This window comes from Cynocephalus volans, chromosome 7 (assembly GCF_027409185.1).
Source record: "Cynocephalus volans isolate mCynVol1 chromosome 7, mCynVol1.pri, whole genome shotgun sequence".
Classification (NCBI taxonomy): domain Eukaryota; kingdom Metazoa; phylum Chordata; class Mammalia; order Dermoptera; family Cynocephalidae; genus Cynocephalus; species Cynocephalus volans.
In genome coordinates, this window is record NC_084466.1 from 156,446,369 (window position 1) to 156,470,575 (window position 24,207).

The 24,207-nt window shown below is 48.4% G+C and overlaps 1 protein-coding gene across 4 annotated transcripts in view; it reads left to right on the forward strand.

Annotated features, from left to right (window-relative positions):
* The window catches only part of DOCK1 (dedicator of cytokinesis 1), a 489,712-nt gene extending 481,212 nt beyond the window's left edge, over positions 1-8,500 (forward strand). For all 4 annotated transcript variants that reach the window (XM_063103414.1, XM_063103416.1, XM_063103415.1 and 1 more), the window contains 3 exons: positions 1,168-1,321; positions 3,964-4,115; positions 7,747-8,500. In XM_063103414.1, coding sequence (XP_062959484.1) covers positions 1,168-1,321; positions 3,964-4,115; positions 7,747-7,842 — 402 coding nt within the window. In that variant the 3' untranslated portion in view covers positions 7,843-8,500. The remainder of the gene's footprint in view (positions 1-1,167; positions 1,322-3,963; positions 4,116-7,746) is intronic.
* Positions 8,501-24,207: the final 15,707 nt, after the last annotated feature.

Here is a 24,207-nt window from a genome sequence, read left to right on the forward strand (position 1 = left end):
TCCTCCCAGTCTTAGTAGCCTCCAGACTGGCCCTGGCTTTGGAGACTAATGTAGGGTAGACGCCACAGCCACGTGCTCTGTTGCAGCCAAACCAGCACGGCCCACCCACCAGGCCCAGAAATCCCCAACCCTGGATCTGCCGTCCACCTGCCCTTTCTGGGGGGACATCTCAGCTCCTCCTTTGTGGCTGGGTTAATATCTAATTACTGCTACCTCAATTTTGTAAGTGCTTGTGTTCCCCAAGTCCAATGATCTGAGACCAGGTTGTAAGTAATAAATAAACAAAATTTACTGGTGTAACAAACATAGGGAAAACGTCAAGTGCATCCAAAGAGAAGAGCAGGAAAAAGGCAGGGAGAAGCAGAGGCAAAGATTCCCGCCTGGTAATGACATAGCATGAGAGGAGAAGCAAGGGAAAGGAATGAAGGAAATCCTTCAGCAAGATTCTAGACTTTCACGTACACGCCAAGGAAGACCAGAATATTAAGAGAAGGCCTGGGGAGTTCTGAGAGCTGAGCAGGTCATTTATTATGTTCTGGACCCTTCAGAGGCTCCCTGTGTTCTCACTGACATGTGGATGGCTTGCAACAGTGCTCTGCCATTCTGCATTTATGTTCGGGAAACCTGCAACGTGCTGTCTGCCCCCCACTGTGTGAACAGATTGTTGTGAGACCCTGTGTTAGTGGGGTACTGCCACTGCTGTAGCCAAGAACCACACACCCACTCGGTGGCTTAAACAACAGGAATGTGTCCTCTCGGTTCTCAGAGCTGGAAGTCCACATTCAAGGGGTTGGCAGGGTTGCTTCCTTCGAGGCTGTGAGGGAGAGTCTGTTCCATGCCATCTCTGAGCTTCTGGTGATTTGCCGGTGATCTTTGGTGTTTCTTGGCTCATAAGAGCATGACCCTGACCTCTGCTTTTATCTTCAAGTGATGATCTTCCTGTGTGCGTGTCTGTGTCCAAATTTCCCTTTTTTATAAAGACATCGGTCATGTTGGATTAGGGCCCCCCTAATGACCTCATCTTAACTTGATCATCTGCAAATACCCTATTTCCACATAAGGTAACATTCTGAAGAGGTTAAGGCTTCAACATATGAATTTCAGAGGAGACATGACTCAGCCCTTAACAGATCCTAACTGTGTGCTCTTTCTGTCCCTCCAATGTAGATAAGTCCCCTGCGTCCCCAGAGACCGAAGAGCCAGGTGATCAACGTCATTGGAAGTGAAAGGCGCTTCTCGGTGTCCCCATCGTCACCGTCCTCCCAGCAAACACCCCCTCCGGTCACGCCACGGGCCAAGCTCAGCTTCAGTTTGCAGTCCAGTAAGTGGAACGTTTTCCACATTTGCATTCACAGCGCTGTCCTGTGACTTCCCCTTTGATGGAAGTCTCTAAAGTTAGAACCACATCCTCCGCTTGCAGCAGATCAAGAGAGTTTGGATAAGCACCTGACTTGATGTGAGTGTCTCCTGGACAGGCTGTGGAGTCTGCATTTAGGGTCCACCATAACTCCAGAATGATTTTGTCTGCAGATCCTGAATTGATTACATCTGCTAAGACCTGAACTAATTACATCTGTAAGGACCCTGTTTCCAAATAAGGTCACATTCTGAGGTTCTGAGTGGACTTCAGAGGTCCAAATTTTGGAGGGACACCATACAACCCACAGCATTTGGTAACCAGCTTTTCCCCACTAAATTCAGACCCATCAGAGAGGAGAAATCTTGGGAGGAGGAAGGAGGCAGGGAGTGAGGGCGGCAGCAGAACAGGGGAGCCCAGTCTCCTCCCTGTGGCCAGAGGGAGGGGTCCGAGCAGTAGGGCGCCGTGCCCCGTGAGTGGGCTGTGCCAGGCATCGGATGGTCGTCCTTCGCACTGGATTTTCTCCTTGCTGGAGGGGGAGCGGTAGTGGTTGTGCAGAACGTCAGATGGCGGAGGCTGTGGCTGCAGGAGAGGATGGATGGAGCTGGATGGAGTAAGCAGAGTGTCCTGGGGGCTGGGCGGGTGTAGTCTCTGGGTAGTGCATCTTCACATCTTTATACTAGAGCTACATGATCTAAAAATATTTCTTAAATTTAAAAAAAATATTTAAAACAGGCATCATTGCTGCTGTGGCAGAAAACAGTTTGGTGACTCCTCAAAAATTAAACATAGAATCATCTATGATATAGCAGTTCTATTCCTAGGTCTGTTGCGCAAAGAATTGAAAACGGACTCAAACAGATTCTCGTATGTGAATGTTCACAGCAGCGTCACTCACAAGAGCCAAAAGGTGGAATAAGCCTGTCACAACAGGACAAATATATCACGTGATTGCACTTATATGAAATATCTGGAACAGGCAAATTCATACAGACAGAAAGTAACATAGAGGTTAGCGGGGGCTGGAGGGAGAGAGTGGTGTGGAGTTACCACTGCCTGGGTACAGACTTCCTGTTTTAGGTGATGAAAATGTTTTGAAAATAGATACACGTTCTGTGTAATCAACGCCACCAAATTGTACACTAAAAGATGGTTAAAGTGGCAACTTTGATGTCATGTATATCTTATTCCAATAAATCAAAAACACAGGGACCAGTCACGAGGACAGTCACCAGCAGAGGCCGTCTTCTCTGCTCCCCTGGATTCTATGGCAACACTTCCATGTAAACGGACGCAACCCACTTCCTAGGAAGCAACTTCCTAATGAGCAATTTTTCATCAGATGGATCGTTGGGGAACACTCCAAAAGAGACCAGGCCATCAATAAAAATGCCAGTTTTCCTCTCTTTAATATAAAAGAAAACAAATTATTTCTAAGAGGCTCAACAAGGGTTGAGAAAATTTCCTGCCTTAATGATTAGCCCTCCATTTGACAACCGCTACTTTTTCAGTTTACTTGAAAAACCAATTGTACCTCCCCTTGGCTTACTTAAAGCAACGGCCACGGTGACTGCTGCTGCTGACTTCATTTCATACAGTTGTGGGTTTTCCCGTGGAGAGTGGCTGGAGAGGCGGCGGCTGCTGTTCGGTTATGTTATTAGACTTCGTTCAGTGAAGCTCTCCAGGTGATAACTGCAGAGGCTGACCACAGACCCCAGGTGGGCTTTGAGAACAGCAGCGGACAGTCCCGTCACCCCCAGCTGCTCAGATGCCATGGAGGCAGAGGGGTCCCAGGAGGGGATCAGAAGGGGCTGGGTTGACATTGCTGTTTTTACAGTGGATTGATGCCTCCTTTTAAGTTGTTGCTTTGCCCCCCGTGGATTTGTCACCCCACTTCCCCTTGGTGACGGAGCCACAAAGGATTACTCAAAGCCCATCTCTTCTGAGCATTGAGAAGCCCCAAAGTGGTTAACTTCCCCAGAAACCTCCAGCGAGAGGAATCCCTTCCTTGGGAAAATTAACCCCGAATTGGGTTGTCTTCCTGCATTTATTTTCCAGACCAGGAAGTTACAGGAAGAGAACATAGGTGGGGTTATAGTTTAACAATATAGGCTGGTAACTTTCAGTGAAACAAGCCAGATGACATTCTAGTGGACAATTAAGTGGTCCTATCAACAAAAGCTTGATCCTAGCAAACATTCCTTCTTACTGCAATTTCTCAGTATCTTTACATTTCAATCAGTAACTAGTCTGTCCTTGAGCCAGCAACCTTGCTGTGCCACAAATCTTTATCTTACACCAGAGACTTTATAGCCTGAGGAAAATTTCCAGTCCTCCACAAGGTCAGTATTTGAAACCGCAAGGCTTTGGAAAACCAGGCCCTGTGAAGTACATTTGCTTTAAGAGTCCTCTACATTAAGTTCTGGATGTAGTTTGCATATGATATTTGCTATTCTCTTTCTAGAACATTGCTATTAGGAGGGGATCCCATGTTCTCTGCTCGTCTCTGCCACTTGGAGAGAGAACACTGAGCAGCTGTGTGTGATGTGAGCAGTCTGGCTCTGTGGGGATGTTGGTCTGATTTTAAGCAGATCCTGGTTTTCCAGGTTTCGAGTTGAACGGCATGACTGGGATGGATGTGGCCGACGTTCCGCCCCCTCTGCCTCTCAAAGGCAGCATGGGAGATTATGGGAATTTGATGGAAAACCAGGACTTGATCAGCTCGCCTCCCCCTCCGCCCCCTCCTCCACACCAGAGGGTAAGTGGGGAATCAGGAGCATGGGTTTTTAATTGCTTGCCATCCACAAAGTAGGGATCCCTTATTCCAGATGTTAGCGGGTTTCCTTTGGGCCAGTGAGCACATGAGAAAAAGCATATGATGGCTTAGATTTGATTTTGACAAAAGATGTCAAAGTGGTATGTAAGACCTATGGTTCTGCATGATTATCAATAACTGCATCAAAAAGCACATTTTAGTATTGTGCTTTGGAACAAGGAAGAGAGGGATAAAAGTTCCAAATGGTTGCCATCGCCACGGAGGTCATTCCAGTAGAGGTGGAATTCCTGTGAAAGTTTGATTTCGAGAAGTAGCTTTTTTTTATTTTTAAGAAGTTCGCCACTATTGCCCCAAATGGTCAGTGTGCTCCTGCTAGACACGCTCAGCCCTTGAGTGGCTCATATCCAAGCAGTTCCCCAGGTGGCATCGCCCTCCTGCTGGCAGCTCCTGGGTGGAGACTGGCACTGGCTGCACAGAGAATCTGCAGGAAAAGCCGGGTTTCGCTTTTAGACTGGGCATGGCCACCCACCTCACTGTGCTGCCAGCCCTGAGAGCCCTCCCCGTTTGGGTTTGGGGTGCTGGCCTCATAAGCGTGAATAGCCAGCTCAGATCCCTCTTCAGCACGGTCCCAGGGCTGGTACCCCTTTGGAAATTCTGTTGTGCTCATTAATCCTGGCTGTTAATACAGGTCTCTGGGCCTGCCTGCTAATGCAAATATTAGCTAAAAGTTGTAGAAAGCCATTAAAACCAGTGGACAGCCTCTGTTATCAGTGGACAGTTCTAGAAACATTCTTTTTAGGTGCACCACATTCCTCTCCTGGTTCTTCAGGCTGTCAATCACGCGTGCGGGCCGAGGTCACCATGCGTGGGGATGAAGCACATGTATGGTCTACTCAGTGGCAGGCACATCCGTTCGCAGGTTCATCAGTCCCCAGGCCACACTATTCACAGCCTTGGGAAATTAAAGCAGTGCAGTCTGAAGGGTAAAATCTGCTCCTGTTCATGTAGCTGGTCACATCTGTTGCTGTCCAGCCTCTGTAAAGTAATGACAAGGCCACGGCACTCCTATAGAGTGCTGGAGATGTGAGACTGTTAGCTGACCGTGGCTTTTTCCTAACAGTGAGGCACGGTTTTTTCCCCCTTGATAAACAATATAAATTCTACATGCCGTTTCTTTTTATTTATTTATTTTTTTCCTTTTTCTTTTTTATGGAGACTTTCACTGAGTGCTTTGCAAGGTTATCATCTCTCTTACGAGAGGAGTGAGAGAGAGAGCGGTTATTCACAGTGTATGTATTTGATTATTTCTTTTTTATAAGAAAACTGAACAAGCAGTGGGACTTCTCATATTGAAAGGACAGATGGCTCTTCTGAGCTGAAGTGCCATTTAGGCAGGCACCCTGTCCCCAGAGACGCCACGGTGGGGAACAGGCTCTGGAGAAGGGACCAGGCTACCCTCTGAAGAGGGCTTTCCAGGAGGCTGGAGTGGTTCGTTGCAGTACAGAAATGTCACGCCGGCGTCCCCGGGCACTTTTGACTACACGTTAGGATGAAAGGAGACTCGGAGTCCAGCGAGAACATTGGGTTGGTTGGGCTTTTGTTTTCCTAATGACTTAATCATATCTTTATTTTCGTGTCTTTATTTTATTGGAAAAGTTGGAGTGTTCCCCAGGTCTCCCTATTCTTACAAGTGTTCTGAAGATTCTGAACTTGAAAAGATGACCAATTCCATTTTTGTTACAGATCAACTCAGGGGTAACATTTAATTGTCTCCGTTTCTTAGATGCATCATTCTTAGTTACGGATGCCGTGTGTGGTTGATTAAGTAAAGGACTAACATGTACTCACTTTGGCTCGATTTATGTAGGGAGTTTGGATTCAATTAGATTCATGACCCAAGTCTCTCTGCTATTTGTTTCTCATTTAATTTGCTTGCAGCACGAGAGTGTGTTCAGGGGGCACGCTTGGGGTCAGCGTGTCAGAATTAATTGGAAGCAGGTGCGTTTCTGGGGGTGCCTCCCTTTGCACAGGCCCTGAGAGTGGTTTTAGGATAATGATCATTTGTCTGCCATGGGGGATGATCGATATCCTCTTGTCACTCTTATTGATTGACCCCAAGCTTGTAGGCAACTCTCTCTCCAGTTGTTGCCACTTTATGCTGTCATTTCTTTCAAAACGGTTCTTATGACCAGTAGTCTGAGCTATTATTTTGCTTAATGGTGATAAGCCTGACCTTCTCCTGTTGCCACCAAGAGCACCTGTAGCATTGTGTTTGTATCAGACCGTGTTAGTCTGACCCTCGAGTTAGGTTGGCTCAACTAGGTGGCTTATCAGTGTGGCTTTCATATGTGAACAAGCAATTTTATCAGCCCTCGAAATAGGTGTTTCTTTTAACTATTCTTACCAACCTTGAAAAGACTTACAAGCCTATTATTTTACTTTCCTTTTTATAATGTCTAAATATCATGATATCACTTCTATTTTTCTCATTTATTCTCCTTTCCATGTTAAGCACTAGGTCATTTTTGTATTTACTTGCCTGTGAATCAGGAGGAAATTTGGGCAGTGAGTGAGAGACTACTGCGTCACTGTTCTGTCCTTGAAACTTCTTTTCTCACATTCAGCTAAATGCAAACCTGCACTGAGAGGCTGGTAAAAATCTCCTACCGTGGAGCTGGATATTTTCATTTCGGTTCGTTCTCCCTCCAGTGTGCTCATCTTTCCCCAATCCATTTGCTCAGTCAGTTGTTTACTTGTTTGTTTTTTTCATTTATTCGCTCATGTATTTGTTCACTCATTTATTTACCCGCTTGGTCCACCTCTATCTCCAGAACATCTACTGCTCATCAGGTGTCTGTGATGGGCACAAGGGCACCGAAAGCCACAAAAGGCCGCCCTTTCATTCACACCCCAGCAGGCCCACTAAGCAGAGGTTTTATCTGTTGTCTTTGCAGTTGTAAATTCATGTTCTTTCTTGAAATTTAAGGCAATCTATGGCCCACGGGTTAAATCCAGCCAGCCACCTGTTTTTGTAAATAAGTTTTACTGACACATCGCTGCGCCAGTTCTTTGCAGACTGTCTGTGGCTGTTCCAGTTGCAACAGCAGAATTGAGGAGCCACAACCGAGACCACGTGGCCTGCAAAGCTGAAAGTATTTACTATCTGGCCTTTTCCAGGAAAAGTGTGCTGACCTTTGCTCTCAGTTCAGAAGGCAAGGGAGGGAGGGTCTCTCATCTCACCACTGCAGAGTGTCTACAAGGACATGCCTGTCCCTTGGACAATAAATCAATAGCTAGATCAATAGCACTTGGATTTAAAACAGCCGTGCAGAGCAGTGGTTGTACTTCTCAGGGGCTGTGCAGAGTTTGCGAAAAGTGCTCAGATGTCAGAAGGGTCTGCGGCTGCTGGCAGCCCAGTCTTGAGTGTAGCAGACCTGCCAGCCCCAAGTCAGACAGAACGGAGCCCAAATCACATTGAGAGGGCAATTTTGGCCCAGGGTCTGCAGCTTAACTTTCCATCACAGCTGCCATGCCAGGTGGGATCCCCCTGGAGCCTGTCTTTCCCGACAGAGCATCAGTTATGTGACGTCTTCCTGGTACTCATGTCTTCTAGCACCTGCCACCTCCACTGCCCAGCAAAACTCCGCCTCCTCCGCCTCCAAAGACGACTCGCAAGCAGACCTCGGTGGACTCTGGGATTGTGCAGTGAAAGCAGCAAGACTCCGGAAAGAGCAAGCTGTCCTCTCTCCCCGTCACCCACACCGCCCTCTGCATCTGCTCTTTGCCTCTTCGGGCCTGTGATGTCTAACATTCAGTGCAGTTGCCTTCCCTTCAAAGATGCTCGTTTCTAGCCACAGTGTAAGCGGCCTTTAGCATCACGGAGCAAGGTGGGTGTGGGTCTGCGACGCATTGCTGTGTTTATCAAAGTCGGGGGCCTTGGAGGGTGTCAGCTTTTGAGAGAGCCTAAGTCTTGCCCAACATCCTTTCTTTTTGTGTCAGATGATTTGTATTAGCAAAGAGCTCAACTGATCTGAGTTTAGCGAGGTAGGGGAAGTTAAAACATCACCCTTGAGATGCTGTGTTGTAATGAGGTGTACGATTCTCATATTCTCTCTACAGGCCAAAGCCCTGGCCCACTCTCATGGCATGTTTTATCAACTCCCTCCTTGTTGCAGCTGGACTTTTTGTTGGTTGAGTGTATCTTCAACCTACATCAGGCCATTAAGTTCAATCCTTTTAGGGAAGTTCCTGAATTCCCTTGGTATAATTTAAAATAGTGTATTTCTCAACTACTGAACAGTCACTAATTTATGGAGTGGAAAAACCATTAGGAATACTGGATCAAATTGAAAAATAAACATGAATATAGGAAGATAAATTTTCGTTTTTTTTTTTAAAGGAATATGTATACCATAAGAGACAGTTTTAATTGGGTGAGTTCTTTGTGTCCTCATTCTGTATAGAAATTTGTATATATGATGGTTCTTAGAACTTGTTTTAATTTTTGTGGTCCTTACGTTTATTGTAATAGGCATCTGCAAATGATTCTCAATATGTGTTCTTAATTTTTAACTGCTGGAAATGTAAAAACAACAACAAATGAAATTTTTTTTCAGCACTCCAACGTCCTGAAAATATTGGTGGACAATGACTTTTTTAAAAAACTAACTTTGTATAACCTAATGTTTGTATTCTATCTTCTATATTTTTTTATTCACTGTAATCATGATACTCTCCCAGTAGGTTCAAAAGTTAATCATTGACAATGAAAAATAAAATGTTATTTAAAAAGACTCACAACATCTGACATGTTTTCATCCTTTAATGTAAAATGCAAATGCTGCTGTTTCTGTTGAGCTTTCTTAAGGAGCTTTGTGATGCACATTTATATATGTACATGTCTTCCTCAAACACAGTTTTGAATCACCTCTGTTTAATTGTCTCTGATTTGGAGCCCAGAGAGGAAGCATCCCTGTCCCTAGGTGTGTCTGCATGTCCTGACAGGCCAGAGCAGAGCTCCTGGTGAAGCTTTCTGCCCTTACCTGACCGACGGCTCTCTGGCTGCACAGCATTTCTGCCTCCTTTTCAGCTGCTGATTTGAGAGAGGGCTCTTTTAGTGGGGTGTGTGATTTAACTTGAGAGTCATCCAGACTTCAGAGCTTTCTCTGCGGCCTAGCAGCCTGGATCTGAGGTGGCAAGAAACAAGGAAGACCATGGGGTCAGTGTTAGGGGTCTCAGCTCTGTTCTTTGCACCGTGTTTGAATCATAAGCACTTATGTAGCCCCTCTGTCCGTCTCACCAGGCCTGCAAGGAGACTGCTGCAAAACCCCAGAAGCTTGGAGGGTCTTTCTCTTGCTGCAGAGCTGTTCCTCAGTTTATCCATGCTTGTAAATATTCAGTCCACCCCCAAAAACTGCAGACATGTGTGAATATGGATTTTTTTCTTGGTAAATCCTTACTCTTTCACCAAGAAAAATATTCATCCTCTGTTGAGTATGTTAGAAACTGGATATTTTCCACAATTCTAAAAATAATCAAATTGGCACACCAATCTGGGAAGGTATAGAGTCTAGCCCCTGCAATGGGTCATTTTTGGGTAGTCAGCATTTCACCTTGCACATGTGGCTGCCAAAAACTGTAAGAATAGTTCCTGGCCCTGCAGAAAATGGTAGTTTTGTCGTAGAATGGCTTCTGGGATTCTAGTTTTCCTCTGATCTCCCAGGATAATCCTCACACTACACGACCCCGGCTGGAATCCCCACCCCACAATCCCCTATAACTATGCTTCCCACACTGGCCTCTAGAGCTGGGAAGTCCGCGGGCCACACTGAACAGAGGGAAAAACAAAGACAACCAAAATGCTGCAGAAATTTCCTAACCTAAATTATAAATATGCTAATATAATCACAAACGCGTGAACTCAAATTCTTTATGTAGACACAAAATTTCCTCACCTTTTAGATCGAGGGACAGACTGCAAAACAATAATCAAGGAAAAACTGCTCCCTAGCCCATCAAGCTTCTTCTGGATACACTCCTTCTGCAGTGAGGGTCCAGAGGGAAGGTTGACCTCTCTAGATGCAGTGATGTATGTATTCCTTTTACTCAGAAACAGTGTTTCTCACCCTTTTTTTCACAATTGCCTTTCAAGGAGACTCTTTAGATTCTTTTTTTTCCTAATCACTGATGAAATTTTAATCATACAGATATATTACAATCTATTTATATACTTTATGCTTATCTATGTTTTTTATGTTAAAAAAATAAGATATTTTTGTCCCCCAAGAAACAAATTTCATCCCTTTGGGGGTGATACTGCCTCACTGAGAGCACATGTTTTGAAATAGGAATGGACAGATTCTTATGCTCTATTTTTGCTTTGGTTGCCAGGAAGCTCAAAGTCAAGTTTAGCTCTCAAACATTCAGTTAAATTTTAATTTTATTGTTCTGCCTTTCAAAATGATTTCTGGCCTATTAAAAATCTATCTTTGCCCAGTTGCGTAATGGTTTCCTCAAATCTTTATTTAAAGTGGATAGTACATAACATAAGCTATACTTTATAAAGTAAAAATCTTTTTAAATTTAAACCACCTTTGGTGCTTGAAGATTGCTTTCTAGTATTTAAAGAAATTATTTTTTAATCAGTTTTAAGATTGTTCTTTCATGTAAAGATTTGATCTTTTAATTCCTTACAGATTTCATTATCTCCTTCTCTGGATTCTTTAATGATATCGGACTTCATGTTTCATATTCACGGAAGTCTTCGTTGCTTTAATGGATTTTAGCTTTTGCTTTTTAGTTCTATCTTTAATTACTTTTTAATATTTTACTTACTTTTTAAAGTCTTTTTTGGAGACTTTTACCGCTTTTTTTTTTTGGCAGTCTGCCTTTTCACAGTTATTTAAGCATCTGCTGTTTTGTTGATGATGACTCAGAAAAACAGGGAACCTGTACAGCCAGTAATCCTTGCACCCGAATAAGGTAAAATTGACATGCCCTGTCTCCCACCCACACAGACAAGCTACCATCCTTTCAGGTTGCATGATGGCCCAAATGGAGTGCCCCAGGCTTGAGGGAGAAGTGGGACTCCCTGGGTGTCTGTTGATGCGTGGCAAAGCTCATTTTGATCATTCTGATAAGTTAATTTAAGCCCTGGACAAAACAGTCGTGACTTATGGGTCACCTTGGCTGGGATACAGTGCCCAGTTAATTTTTTTTTTTTTTTTTTTAAAGATGGCCAGTAAGGGGATCTTAACCCTTGACTTGGTGATGTCAGCACCACGTTCTCCCAAGTGAGCCATGGGCCTGCCATCCCTATATAGGAATCCAAACCCGTAGCCTTGGTGTTATCAGCACCACACTCTCCCAAGTGAGCCACGGGCCGGCCCTGCCCAGTTAATTAACACTAATGCAGGTGCTGCTGTGAAGGTGTTTTGTAGATGTGGTTAGCATCTATAATCAGTCGACTATAAGTAAAGATCACCCTTGATAGTGTGGGTGGGCCTCACCCAATCAGTTGAAGGCCTGAAGAGCTAAAGTAAGATTTCCTGGAAAACAAGGAATTCTTCCTAAAGACATCAACTCCTGTCTGATTTCCAAGCTGCTGGCCTGCCCTACAGATTTTGGACTTGCCAGTCCCCATAATCCCGTGATCCAATTCTTTAAAATAAGTATCTTTCTTTCTCTCTCTCTCTGTACACACACACACACACACACACACACACACACACACACACACACACACACACACACACACACAAACACAGATCCAGTTGGTTCTGTTTCTCTGGAGAATCCCGACTGATACCAGACTATAATGAGATATTCAAAACAACAATTCATGAAGCTACGTCTACACACAGACAAGAGCAGACAACAGCAAACCTCCTCTAGTAAGGTGGCATTTGGGCAGAAAGAGGTGACTTTAGAGTAGAGATGCCTGAAGTCCAATACCGGAATCTAGAGACCCCCAACAAGCCACTGAGCCTCTCCATCACGAATTTCTTCATGGTCAAATGACAATAAAACTAGCTGCCCACGATGTCATGTAGGAAGCTACTCTGCATGCTCAGGTTTTCCCTTGTTTGCAAGTTCAGAACAGAATTCATTTTCCCTGCAAACCATTGTGAGGCTGTCTTTGTGCCTTCCCCACGTGACCTAGAAGTGGAGCAGGGGACCCTCGTCCAAGTCCACCCTGATCCCACTCTGGTTCCTCATGGTGCAGGAGAGAGCCTCTCCTGCTGAGCTCTGGGCTTTCTAGTTCTCGTTCCGTGATCCTTGACAGGTGGGTTCGGGCGCTGCTGGTCCTGGGAACGCCGCACACAGCATCCCACACCGCTCTCTTGGCCTCTCCTCCTGTTGACTGCCTTTCTCCGCAACAACTGAGGACTCCGGAATTTGCCACACAGTCCTCCAACAATCGTGCTATCCTTCAGTCCCATTCCTTTTCTAGCTTCAGGACCTTATGTCTTCATCTCCCGCATGTCCTGTAATTTTGTCCACCTGTTGGTACCTGTGTTTAAACTGTCACTACTAATTAACATGGATTTTCAGTATTGGGAAGTGCTAAACTCCATCTAGTCTTTGGCTTCTAAATACCATTCTCTGATTAAAAAAAACCAGAATAAATGGCTGACTCCAGGGCTAGGAGTAAAAGATAGCCTAAAGCATTTTATGCCAGAATGAGAGGAAGTGCTCAAAAAGTAATGGGGACATGTCAAAAACACAGGAGCCAGCACGATGTGGCTTCTACCTATGCCCCTGACGTGGTGTGCTGGGAACACATCACCTTTGTGATGTTCCTACCAAAGGCGCATCATCAGAATCTCATCACTAAGAAACATCAGCCAAACTTAAATTGAGGGACATTCTGTGAAACGACTGGCCTAGAACATACCATATGACTCCATTTATATGAAATGTCCAGAACAGGCACTTCCAGAGATGGGAAATAGATTAGTCGTGGCCGCTTGCTGGGAGTAGTGACTGCTAGTGGGTACAGGTTTCTTCTTAGGATGATGAAAATGTTCCAGAATTAGATGGTGGTCATAGTTACCCGACTCTGTAACAACACTAAACAGCGTTGAATTGTACACGTTAAAGGGATGAATTTTATGGTTGTTGAATTATCTCAATAAGGCTGTTTTAGAAAAAAATCTGGCCTATAATCTTCAAAAGCATCAAGGCCATGAATGACCTATTCCAGACTGAGCGAGACTAAACGGTTATGACACAAATGCAACACGTGATTCTGAACTGGATCCTTTTGCTACATCGGACTCTATGGGGCAATTGGCAAACCTTGAATGGAGTCTGCGGATTAGATGGTAGTGACATGTCGGTGTTAATTTCTTGACTTTGATGGCTGTACTGAGGCTATGTAGGAAGATGTCCTTATTTAAATAAAAAACACGCTAAACCATTGGAATAATGGGGTGTGAGGTAGGCATCTTACTTTCAAACGACTCAAGGGAAACAGTTCTCCGTACTGTGCTTGCACAGAATGCCACTCATTTTCCAAGTAGACGTATTTTTTTTCTCTAGAAATAATGACGCAGTTTTCTCTGAGAAAGTCTTCTGGCCTCACCCACAAACTGGGTTTTGTGAGAATAGTTTGTGGGCTCAGCGTGTCCTCAACAGGAGGTGAAAACTCCAGTGAGCAGCTACCTCTGGTACTTCTAGAACAGTGAAGTCTTCACTCAGACCCGAAAGAAGCAAAAGCAAGTCCCTATCCTGGGAGCTTGGGGAGGTCCTTTCTCATCTGCATCGGATGTTTACTGAGCTCCTGCCCGGCCAGGCCGTGCTCAGACTTGGGCACAGTGTGAGCAGGACAAGCAACGTCTCTGAAGTTGCTCCAGGAAAAGACAGACAGTACTCAAATACCCAAGTCAGCCCATTCCACATGGCAACAAAAACTAGAAAGAATAAGACGCAGCGATTCTCTGAAGGATGATGGAGAGGGGTGAGGTCACCTCCCTGTCTGGGAGCCTCCCCGAGGCTGTGCTATTTGAGCGGAGACCTGAGTCTCGAGCTAAGCAAGAACCCCGGGCACAGGAAGGGCTGGGAGATACCTGGGAACATTCGAGAAACAGAAGCAGGAGGGAGGGAGGTCTGGGAGGGGCGGGGAGTGTCTGGAGCCACGAGCAGGCAGCTGCCCGGGCCAGGCCATGGGGACTACTTGTCCTCAAGCGATGTTTGGGTTTCATGCCAAAGGCAAGAGGTGAGAGAGGTGACCAGTTTTCTCCCAGGTGAGGGGCAGGTGGGAGGGAGCTCCCCCCTGGACAGGATGGGAACGAAATGGAAGGTGTGGCCTTGGGGTCTCCTAACCCCACTGGATGAAGCAGACTTTTATACCTCGGTGGACACAAAAAGCTCCCAGAAGTAGCAGTTGGCTTTGGGTTTTCATCTCCACCATCAGAGCCTGTGATGTTCTTGCTGGGGGTGAGCAGGGAGAGGGGGCCTCTCAGGAGGGGCCAGCGGTTTCTCCCGTGACTGCTCCGACCTTGAGACACGAGGATGCTCATGTGTCCTCGGTGCTGTAAGCTCCCACGGTGTCCTTCCGTCCTCCCAATAATCACAACAGCTCATATCCATGGTGTACAACTAAGCACACAAATCCATTGTCACCATAGAGTTGGAGGTGACCTGTGCAGGTGGAAACCCTCCATGGAAATGACCAGGAATCGGAAGGATGCTTGATCACGGCGCCCCAGGTCCTCAGCCACTAACACAAAAGTGCAGCAATTTGGGAGGTAAAAATAATCAGTTTGGGAATGGGAATATTTTTAAATTAGCATAAATTAGACTATTTAAAAATACTTGTTAACAGTTAATTTAGCATTAGGAACACTTGTGTCGGAGAGGGCACTTAATATCGAATATGGAGCTACCTGCAACGCGCGATGTTATTTTTAAGCTCCTGCATATTTTTGGTTTCTCTGCAGGGAATACAGACAACGTCCCATCCGTAGGCTTTCACCACCTCGTTAGAGCTTTTGCACGTGAAAAGCAAACTTTGGAAGGTCAAGCAGTTATGATGGAAAAGTAATCATCCCTGACTTTTCCAGAAATGTTAGTGCAATGGGTATTCTTTGACAGGAAGGACATTCTCCGCTAGCCTCGGAGTAGAGAGGGGCTGCTGCTTGCAGGCTGGCGGCTCCGCTGGCAGTCTGGAGGCAAAGCAGGCAGGAGGAGGGACTGCGGGGGCGGCTTTGCTTTCTTTGAAAGCAAAGTGATTCCCGTCCCTCCTCCCAGCCCCCCTGTGGGGGGGGGGGATGCTGGGGAAGGCTGGGGGCTGGAACTGCAGTTCTCAGGTACCCTGGTCCTCGGTGAGACGAGAGAAGACGGGCACGGAATTGAGGAGAGTGTCCAACGATTTGGGAATCGTTCTAAACAGAGATGTGGCAGCGCAGACCATATGGGACCTCCAGAGCCCTTCCTCATCTACAGAGCCACCTGGAACTTCCCAGATGTGCAGTGCAGGTGAAGACTATGTCTGAAATGCACCTGGCCACCTCCGTCCCTCCTGCTAACTTCGCTGTCAGAAGTAAGAAGCAAAGGGATTCACAACCAGAACAGGCTGCTGTTTTAGGGAAGTGGAGAATGAATCTCAGAATTTTGTCTCTGGAAGGAACTTTAGAACTCGTAGTGCTCAGTGCCCTCAAGTTTTAGATTCTTCATTCATCATCATCCCTAATGCCAGCCTGCTGGGCACAAGGCACAGAATGGTCATGCAATTTACCAAGGTCACACGGCCGGTTTTCTATTTGATGGCATTTTTAGAATTTATTTTGGGTTAGAGATGGACCATTTAGTAGGTGGGGCTTTTATTTTTCTTAAGGCTCCAAGCCTTCCAAAACCAGCGTTAAGCACAGCCCGGTATTAAAAATCAGCAGCAGATTGGACTGCTAGGCCCTACTGCCACCCTATTTTTCCCTCTCAAGTGTGGCAAAGTAGCCTGCAGGGCTACAGTTACTCTTCCAACAACAACGGTGACGTGAGTCCAGCTGAAGGTACCGAAGACAGTTGTGCTGCAGAATGTTTCCAGCTGTGTGCACGGTGACTGCACGGTCATCATGTCGCCAATGACTGGGTAGCAGTCTCTCACCTGGCCTTTCTCAGCTGGCCACACGGAAGGAGCGCAAGGGGACGGCTACCCGTGCCCAGGCCAGCCTTCCCCATGCTGTGCTGGCGGAAGGGCCACATCCACGGCCACTGGAGCCCAGGGAGGGACCCCAGAGTTCTTCGCCCGGCAGCCTGCCTGCCTCCAGGTGTAACCCAGGGCTCCAGGGGAGCCAGTCTTTGAGAAAAGTGCAGTCAAAGAAATAACATTTGGATAGAAAAGCATAATTGAAACCAACAGGTCACCCAGAAATCCACTGAATTTAAGGGAGATGAAAGAGCAGCAGGCATGGTCCTTAAAAGCCCTGCAAGACGGCTTCACACCCGCACCCCACTTCTCACACTGGACCCCGCACCCACGGCAGCTGTGCCCCTGGCCCGCTGTCCCCCATTCCCAGCTCCCTCCACAGCCTTCTGGGAAGCTCGCCTCTTCCTCTTCCAGAATGTTTAATTTGTGTTTCAACGTGTCTCCCCACTTTTGGAGCATTCCTCCCCCTTAGGTCTCAGCTCTTTGCTCCCAGGGTCCCGCCAGCCCACTTGAACCCACAGATAAGGTCTGCGATCGCGAGCCCAAGGGCTGTGCATCTGTCACTGTGGTTCCCGCTACACGAGTTGTGCCACCTGTGGGGGCAGCGGAGGGGCAATGTCCCCTGGCGTCCCTCCTGCTCTCCCTCTGCCCCCCTCCAGCCAGCCCCCTTCTCCCATGGGCCGCCCCCACGGGACCCTCCACAAACCCTCACACTCCTGCTGGGGATGTCACGTGGCCACCTACCTCTATTCCACTGTGTGTCTTTGTCCTTTGAACCATATCCTCAGAAGGAGGTCCTTCCCCAGGAGTGGGCAGACTGGATGCAGGGAGAATCCATCCATCCACACTGGCTTGGGGCCAGTAGGTGGTCAGGAAACCCCCCTTGTCCTGTCCTAACATTCCATGTGAACCCCACAGACACTAGTCATCTCGCCCTTCCATGGCCAGTGGTCTGCCTTGTCCTCGTCCTCCAGCCCTAGGTCCACCCTGACCACAGAGAGTGACATTGTGGGGCATTCGGACTCCAGTTCCCAGTGGTCAAGGGATTCCCCGGGGGGTGTTAACTGCCTCACACCTCCAGGCTCAGAGAAAGCCTGAGCATCTTCAGAGAAGCCCCCAAGCCATGAAGTGAGAGTGACAGGGCATCAGGGTGCTGCACTGATGTCACAGCTGGGCCAGAGGACGTGACAAGGCATCCTGAGTGTCCACTGTGAAGGAAGTAGGGGGCAGCATCCTTAGCCACGAGCATGCAGGGTGCAGAAGGGGGCTCAGTGGGGAGAGTGAAACCCCTTAGGATAAGAACAGGTGTGAGGTGGCGAGGACGACCATACACCAGGCGCAGGAGTTGCTCCAGAGCAACAGGGAGAAGATCAGGAGGTCGCAGATGACAAAGACGTTAGGGATTGTGGGTGGTGGGGCGTGGTGGGTGAGGTGTCTGCTCCAACATGCAACTCAGAGCCAGGGGGGTGGTGGTGGACAGGGACATGTCCCCTCTGCTCCTATTGCCACTTCCTGGTCATTCCTCCCTGGGAGCAGAAAAAGGATGGAGAGGTTGGGGGAAGAGTGGTTGGGAAGTGACACAAGGACCACGGAGGACACATACCTGTCCACCACCGCCACCCTGGTCCTGAGGTGTGCGGGGTGGGAGAGGAAACGGGCTCCACGAAAGACGCCTGCAGGGGATCGGCGTCTGCAGGAGACGCCAGCAGTGCCAGCCAGGTTCCGGGCAGGGAGGCGCAGAGGTGGCAGGAGGGCTTCGAGAGGCGGCTTAGCTGCGGGGGCAGGTGCCCATGAGAGTGCCGGGCTGCCACAGTCAGCGCAGCAATGGCAAGGGTAGGGGACAGGTACCCGAGAGCTCTTGTCGTCACCAGCCGGTCCGTTAAGGGAGGAATCGAGACTGATGGAAACTTGAGAAGGAAGAAAAAGAGGCAGAGAGGGAGGGAGGGAGAGATGACAGAAGAGAAGAGGACAGAGGGCAACAGAAAAGGCCCCTTGCCCAGTGCATGACGCTGTCCTCCTGAGCTGGCACCCGCCAGGGAGCGGCCATCGGGGTCACAGACTGAGACGAGCAGCCCAGGGAAGGGAAGACGATCCCTCTCGGTGCCCGCTGGTCCCCGGGCTCGCCGCTCTCGGACGAGGCTCATTCTCCTCCCTTCTCGTCGTTTCTTCCCTTCCCGACAGATTTCGGTGGTAGGACGGGAAATGCCATTTTGAGTCTGAGGACATGAAAAGTAGAAAAATCTTAAAACTTGAATCGCTGCAGCAGCTTTCTTGACCCACTTAGTACCGGGCCAAGAAAATTATCATGTTGGTGAATTATCATTGCACAGAAACTATAATATTTATTTTTATTATTCATCTACTTTCCAAAAATATTTTCACATTTTCACAAAAGTCTCGTAAGGAGATGGGAGGAGTAAACTATTTCCCTCCCCATCGGGTGGAAGAGGAACTAAGATGTGAAAAGTGTGAGTCACACGTGGCTGTGTCAGGTCCCCTGGCACTTCCCACGGGCTTGCGCTGGGCCCTGCCAGGCGCTGTCACGTGTAATCGTCTCGACACCACTGTCAGGTAGACAGAGCCGGGCTCACCCCTGTATTGCACGTGTCTGTTTCTCTAGGTGCAGGGGTGAAGCAATGGGCACGTAGAGGAAGCCCTCCCATCTGGCCTCATGGGCGCTGAGGACTCCGTCCCCACAGCCTGCCAGCCCAGTCTGAGTTCTTACCTGCTGCCTACATGTGTGCCAATGACTGACCTTGAGAGACCTATCAGTCCAAGTCTCCTTCATCATCCTCGTCCCCCTGGCAACTTTTATTGGTCCAGGGTGGACATGAAGTCTGATTGACCCAGTCAGACCGAAGGGAGAGATTTATGTTTTCTCCTTGGGGAAGAGGTTCTCTGGCTCCCGATGGATGTGACAAAGAAGGCTCTTGTTCCCATTTATGACCACGCATGTACCCTCTCGTGTCCTCTCTTGGAACCGTGAGGGGAACCGACCTGAGCAGGAAGCTGGCACTGTGGATCGTCTATCAGTCCCATGCAGTAATAAACACCCCTGCCATCTACACGGCTTAAACGTACGCATCATCGTCACGCCGCCACTCCACTATGTTAAGTCCATCGTACCCACCTGGAAAAGAAGGGGCATCCTCTCATCACAGGTGCTCAGAGGCCCAGGCAGGTGGAGGCTCCATTTCAACAAGGGGCTTTCATGGTCATCATGGTTGGGGGGGAAGAGCGCGAAAAGAACATGCCCTGGCTCTTAACGCAACCTCCCGGAAGTGACCTGGGAGCCATCGTGCCCACGTGTTACGGCTCAAGTCACAAGGAGGAGGGTGGTGTCATCTTATCATGTGCTGGGAAGGCAGAGGGTGAGACATATCAGGTGAACACAGAGTGGACAGAACCTGTGTCCCTGAAGTCGTCTCTGAGCCGGCATCCTCCAGACCTACAGTCATGTGAGGTGGCGACGTCGCTTATTCTATGAGAGGTTGGTGTAGCGCTGCCCCCTCTTCCCTGCCTGACCTTAGTAATGTGAGTCTCTCTTTTATTCTTGCAGTTTGTCAATACTATTGATCTTTACAAAGAACTAACTCTTGGTTTCGTTGATCTCCCCCCCTCTGTATTTATTTCTGCTCAGCTTCATTCTGTCTTTCCCTCTGCTTGCTTTGGCTTGCTTTGCTCTCCTCTTAGGTGTTCGTTACTTACAACTGTGTGCGTCGTAACTGATCACCTGCGTCGTGATGGCGAGGACTGAGTGGCCACCGTGCATGGAGTGCTTGGCTCTGTGCTGGGAGCAGTGGCTGTCATGACTGTCACCCAACTTATCATCCTGTCAACAACCTAGGAGGGTAGGCACTACAATTAACCCCATTTTACAGTAGGCAGCTGAGTGTGAGAAGCTCATTTGCCAAGGTCTCGGAGCTCACTGGGGAGAAGCTAGGATTTAAACCAGGAGCCAGGTCCGAAGCTAGACTATCTGGGCCCACAGCGTGGCATAGCACTGTGCCCTGCCTCCCTTGCCTTTGTCAGTGGAGGAGTGTCTCGGAGCAGGATGACAGCCTCCCCTGCAGAGAGGAGCTGGTGGGAGGCTGATGGAAGGGCAGTGTCCCTAATGGATGAGGCCCACTGCTGCGCAGCCGTTGCTGCTTGCCAGCCCGTCATTATGTGTCTTCCCTGTAAGCAGCTGCTTGTTCTGCAGGTCACAGTTGCACTAAAGAAACAATTTTCCCTTTAGAACTGCCTTGCCTCCACTGCTCTTACTTCTGCCTGACAAAGAGCATTAAGTGACGGGGCAGCATAACTGAAAGTGACTGGCAACACGCAGCCAGGTGGGCTGGGTGTTCTTTCCGCTTGGATGCAAGGAATGCTCCTGCCTTTGCAGGATGTTGGGGATTGGTGGTGGGTCTACTGTTGTCAGGGATGGGACAAGGCCCTTATAGGGCCACTGCCACCTGTGCATGACCCAGACTGGTGAACTGAGGCATTCTCTGGGGTCTGATAGGGCCCAGTCCCACTCATCCTGAAAGCTCTAGTATGATGGTGAATTTCCAAATTATCTTGATACCTCAGCCTCCACATCATTGGTATCTTCCCACTGATGAAATATTGGGGAACCACTGGGGGATTTTCTAGCCCTCATTTAATCATATTTTTCACTTAGGACGTGGCCCAGGCTGTCCCATTGAGCACGGTCCCACTGACACGCCAACATGTTGGGTAATGTTTTATTCAGGGCACACACATTCCCCACGATGCCTCAAAAAGATCACAAGTAGGGCCGGCCCGTGGCTCACTCAGGAGAGTGTGGTGTTGATAACACCAAGGCCATGGGTTCGGATCCTACTTAGGGATGTCCAGTTGGTGCACTGGCTGAGCGTGGTGCTGACAACACCAAGCCAAGGGTTAAGATACCCTTACCAGTCATCTTTAAAAAAAAAAACGATCACAAGTAATTTAGCATGAGTTCATGTTTCTGACCTCGAGTGACCTCTGCCCCTGCTCCTCCTCCTCGTCCGCTTGTGCTGCCAGACACCCTGGGGTTTGGCCCGTGGGGCTTGAGCCTCTGCACAGGGTACGGAGAGGGCTTCTGAAACGTACGACTGTCCCCGCTCTTCTCGCTTGTAAACGAAGGTGATGGAGGAGAGATAGATGCTTGGAGCAACAGCTGAAGATTCAGCAGACCCCGTCCCTCGTTGCTCAGTTCCTAGGAAATGACGCGGTGGCTCATCACCTGTGACCTTGGGCCTTTGCACACACGCATGCACAGGATGCTTTAGAAGTAGCTGGTAACCAATAGCTGTTCAAACAGAAAGCCCATGTGGTGAGAGCCTGCTTAATGTCCCGCAAACCTAGGCATTTTCTCTGCATTATTTGCCAAGATTATACCTACTTGACAGGAGAGGAAGCACAGACCAGGCTCTTCAACCCAGAGCGAGCTGGCTGCAAGTCTGGCCCTCCATCCACCCCACACTCTGGCTGTTTCCAGGAGGTGACACCATACGTGCTAAACCCAGCTAGGACCCAACGGTGATTTCAGCCTCTGGCCACCCCCAGGGCCTAGACCCCACACACAGGGCCATAGAAGGATGCCTTTTATCTTAGCAGCTCAAAGTGCAGAAATGACACAGCCTCTCTCCTAGTGTGTGACAGCGCCCAGGAATGGCACTAAGAGGCTGTCAATCTCTGCAGTGTGTACAATAGGACTTGCTGTCAGGCAGGGCAGGTGAGGGCTGGTTCAATCATCTTCTTCCACGTGTGCATAGATCGCTTCTGCAAACAAACCACCTGGCTCAGGCCCTCCTTTATTTTAGCTGGGCTGAAACAGAAGCTGCAGGCCCAATGAATTAGATGGTAAATGTAAAAGGAGGCCACAGGGAGGGGCCCCTGACCCAGCTGGAGGGGGCAGCAGCATGGGGTAGGCAGAAGCCAAAGCCAGTCAAGCCAGCTGAGGCAAGGGGGGATCGGTGACCAGGACAGAGCAGCATGCCAATCGGCAACCTGCAAGCTGCTCCACCTGTGTGGGGACCGGCTAGCAGTAAGGCCTTCAGTGTTTATAAAGGACTGAACCAGCCTGCTTCTGGAAACTAGCAAGGATTTACGCAACCTGACCACCACCAGTGCCATGTAGGACACCCTGAGAGCCAGCAAAGGGCCCTGGAGACCGTGGCTACCATATTCCTGACGGAAAGATGGATGCCTGGCACAGGGCTAAGCTGGTCTTCTGCATGCTTCAGAGCCCCATAGCCCTACTTCCGCAGCTTGGCACATGCCGTCCCTCCCTGACCCAGCACGCCTTCCTATCTGTGGCCATCACTCCACACCCATCCTGTCCTTCCAGACTCAGCTCAAGACCAGGCATGGTCCCTGGTGCCACCTGCCCCCTTTGTGGATGGTTCACACCAACTCCACTGGTTAGTGCACAGCGTTTGTTGCGTGTTCCTCAGGGTTGACTTCCAATCCCCTGAGCTTTTTTGGGCTCCTCTCGTTCCTAGCTCTTTACACACTAAACACTCAACAAGTAATTGCTGAATGCATAAAATGCCACAGTACATTGTGAGAATAAAAAAAAGTTGGCAGAAACCAATGTCATTGCAATAACAATAAGAAAAAACCTTCTAAAACCGACAGTCTTTAGTAGATGACTCTCTCCTGAGCATACTGACTCTGGAAACATCCAAGTGTCCATCTTGCTGAACACCTTATAATAAAATCTTAAGCTTCTGAGTAATAAACTCCAGAATCTAAAATATGTCTGTACTGAGCCCTGACCTGCCTTGACAGATAAAGTGAGTCTTACCAAAGCACATACATTAGACAAAATCTTCTCTTTCAGATCTTTCACAAATCCATGGTCAGCTCCATGCATCCAAGAAAACACTCTGGACTTCATGGTTCAGAGCCTTTCATCTTAAAAACTAAGTCATGGTCCAGTCTCCAGTCCTTTCCCTCTGCACACCTAGAACTTGCTTGCCTGAGGAAGTCTTGCTTTAAAGCCTGAGCAGAAGACAGCTTGATAGCCAAGACTTGGCTGGATAGAGCCACAGGATGAGTCAATCCCTGGCTGTTTGAGGACAGCTGTTCTGGTCAGTGCCAGCCAGGGTTCATCCATGTACATCGCCATTGTCTGAGCTGTGTCTTGGGATTCCCGTTCTCTCTCTCTGAAGGTCTTCTGCAGGGTTCCTGGGAGGTCTGGCTCTCTCTGGTGATACGGCAGGCCTTCAGGAGACATGGTCTCTGAGTCAGAAGGCTTCCCAGGGATGGCTCAGATCCTGCAGGGAAAGCCACCTCATGTGGACTCAGTCCAGAGAAAGAGCTCACCTCACCACCCAGATTTGCTGCCACCTATTCACCATCTGGGCCACATACAAGGCAGAGGGGTTCCCTGGCATTCCCTGGTATCTGATCTCAAACATGGTTTCTTTCCTGAGAACCTTTGAGACTCACCTGATCATTAAGTGTACTCTGCCCAGTACAAAAGGGGTGCTCTTTGGAAGATGTACAGCTGTGTCCTCAGACGGTGTTAATAGACCTCATCTCCAGGACAGCTGTACGTGGCACTAAGGCCTAGATACCATTTGTCAGTGAGAAAATGATTTAGTTACTCCTAAGTGCATATCAGTCTAGGTCTTAGAGTATAGAGTTCGTGAGGTTGCCTGATTTTAGCCTCTAGGGGGAAGGATCTACCTATCAGGGCAGGCCAGGGTCTAGTCTATCCTGTAGCCCCTTAGCACCTGTGCCCATAGTGGGTGCTTGGTCAACATGAGGGGTGGGTGGGTGGATGGATGGATGCATGGCTTTGAACAGCATCTTCCAAAGCAGAACATGTTGGAAAAGGGAGGAATTCTTCCTTGGGAAATAGAAACAATAAGCAGAGCAGAAACGCAGCCTTGATTCAAAGGATTACATGGCAGGCCACTTTGAAAG